Genomic DNA, 2,292 nt, shown 5'->3' with positions numbered 1-2,292 from the left:
ATATTTGATCCTCTCCCTTAAGACCAAAGCCAAACAAAACAAACCTTTTTTCAACAAATCTTGAGGGTTAATTTAACTTCTATACTTTTTCCATAACAATGAATTGACTAAGTTGCAGAAAAAAAAATTACAAACGTAGTTTCCCAAGCAACTTCCCGCATTAGGTAAAGCCTTTTTCTTAAACTGACAATGACGTTTGGGGGAATACATCATTTTCGATAAAAGCTTTTTCTCACATCACATCGGATAAAGCTTTTTTCTTAAGCTGACAATGACGTTTGTGGCACTACGCTCTTAAAGTGGGTGTAAACTTGGCAGATGTTGATCTTCCAACCGGGAATAACACGCTTTTGACCATGGAAACAACCTCGCGTTTCCACCTCAACACCTTTCTAGAAGAAGAGCAGATAGTTGGTTTCCTTGTTCATATTGGAAATCATCATTGACCAGAGTCTCAGGCTCTTTATAAATTTTTCCCTCACCAAGCATTTGTACTAACATTTTCCTTTGCAATGACCAGTTCTCGCAGTGCACTTGCTCTGATATCTATTTGTTTTGTTGTGTGTCTTTCTGGTTTGGGGGATTGTAGCAGAGTTGTGCTGAAGAAGGAACAAGTAATCGCCCAGAAGGGAAATGTTGGAGAAAAAGAGCAAAGCGTCCATCTTCTTCTGCCCACTGAGAAGGAGGAGTTCATTGAAATAACCAGAGAAACTCAGCCATTGAAGCCCGATCTGAGGGTCAAGGATGGGATTTTTTGGGGAGAAAGAAGCAAGCGTTTTAGGTTTGGTTGCCATCATGGAAAATTCAAGCGGTGGGGACATGGTATGAATGAGCATAAGCGATTTCCCTTTGATTTCCATCCCAGAGCAGAAGAATTTTGGCATCTAAGGCAAGAGAGGGGTTTTGACTGTAATTTTCATGGCCATGGACATGAGTATTGGCATCGACACGGGCATGAATACGAAGAACCAGGTAAAGAAGAGCGACAGGCGGATGTGAAGGAAAAGTGGTTCAAAACGGAGTAGGAAGTAATGCATGGGAATTCTAGTAGCATTATAATAACACAAAGTCATGGTAGGTAATCCATGGACATAGATTAGGTTTTATTTCAGAGGTTTTCTGTTTCCAGTAAACAACTAGAACGTGCGTATGGGCCCATCTCGCACCGTAATTTAAGCTCGATCAAGTTTCTGTGTGTATCCCACGTCACGCTGTTTATGAATATAATATTATATGAAATGAGTTTGTCCACATATTAGTATTTTATTATTTATGGTGGATTGGATTGGATCTCTTGTTTCATGTTTGAACAAATTATAAGTATTTTTTTAATATTTAAGGAAGAGTATTAGTTATTTAAAAGCTGTATATTTTCTGAAAAAAAAATTAGTAATTTGATCAATTGTGCAACTTTATTGGTACCAATAGTTCACAATTATTGGGCATTTGTGCATAAGCATTGGATCAATTGTGCAAGTTTTTTGGTTGTCAAAGCGAATGAGTAATGAGGCAATAGGGAATATGTTTCAGATGGCTCTTTGAAATTATCACTTTTTGACCCTTACGCACATACGAATCTCATAGCATTTGTCTTTACTATTTAGAAGCCAAAAGAATAGCTATAAGCAGTGAAGTCGCCTACAAAGACAACCAAAAAAAATCGTTGAAATTCGATGTACCGTTTAGGAGCTTAGGGACATAGACAATATATTTACACTCTATATGTTCCCTCTATAAAATAGTAACATAAATATGCAAATCAACAATTAATATTTTATATGAGAAAGGTAAATATGTAGATCAATGATTAGGATTTCATGAGAGTAAGTTAAATATGCAAATCAATGGTTAGTATTTTATGGGAAGGATGCAAGATAATCTAGGATTGCTCTAGTTGGATATTGTTGAAAAGTGATTCATCTACACAATTTTAAAACTCTAACAGTTGCAAAGTAGGGTTTCAAATAAAATTGATTACATAGAACTCAATCGTTGTTTTTTTGCCTACATAAGATATGAGTTATGACATTTAATATAGATGTGTGAGTTGTGACATTTAATATAGATGTGTGAGTTGTGGCATTTAATATAGATGTGTGAGTTGTGGCATCCATAGAACAAAAAAAAACTATAAAATCAAGAGTAGAGTATGCAAGAAACAATAATTCACAATTCTAAGACCAAACAAAAGGTTGCAACTGTGGGGGTTAGCAACATGAATTTATGGGTTGAATGAGTCATTTGTTCAATGAAATACCTTGATATTGGGTATATATTTTCGTACAATCGCAC

General features: G+C 35.8%; 1 protein-coding gene across 1 annotated transcript; it reads left to right on the top strand.

Annotated features, from left to right (window-relative positions):
* Positions 1-376: 376 nt before the first annotated feature.
* Positions 377-1,251, top strand: LOC131073898 (uncharacterized). Its single transcript, XM_058010402.2, has one exon. It carries the CDS (start codon positions 513-515, stop codon positions 1,023-1,025), a length of 513 nt encoding a protein of 170 aa, XP_057866385.2. The 5' UTR covers positions 377-512; the 3' UTR covers positions 1,026-1,251.
* The last annotated feature ends 1,041 nt before the right edge of the window (positions 1,252-2,292 follow it).

This window comes from Cryptomeria japonica, chromosome 9, assembly GCF_030272615.1.
Source record: "Cryptomeria japonica chromosome 9, Sugi_1.0, whole genome shotgun sequence".
NCBI classification, from domain to species: Eukaryota; Viridiplantae; Streptophyta; class Pinopsida; order Cupressales; family Cupressaceae; genus Cryptomeria; species Cryptomeria japonica.
Note: the sequence above shows the minus strand (reverse complement) of the source record. Positions and strands in the feature narration are given on the sequence as shown.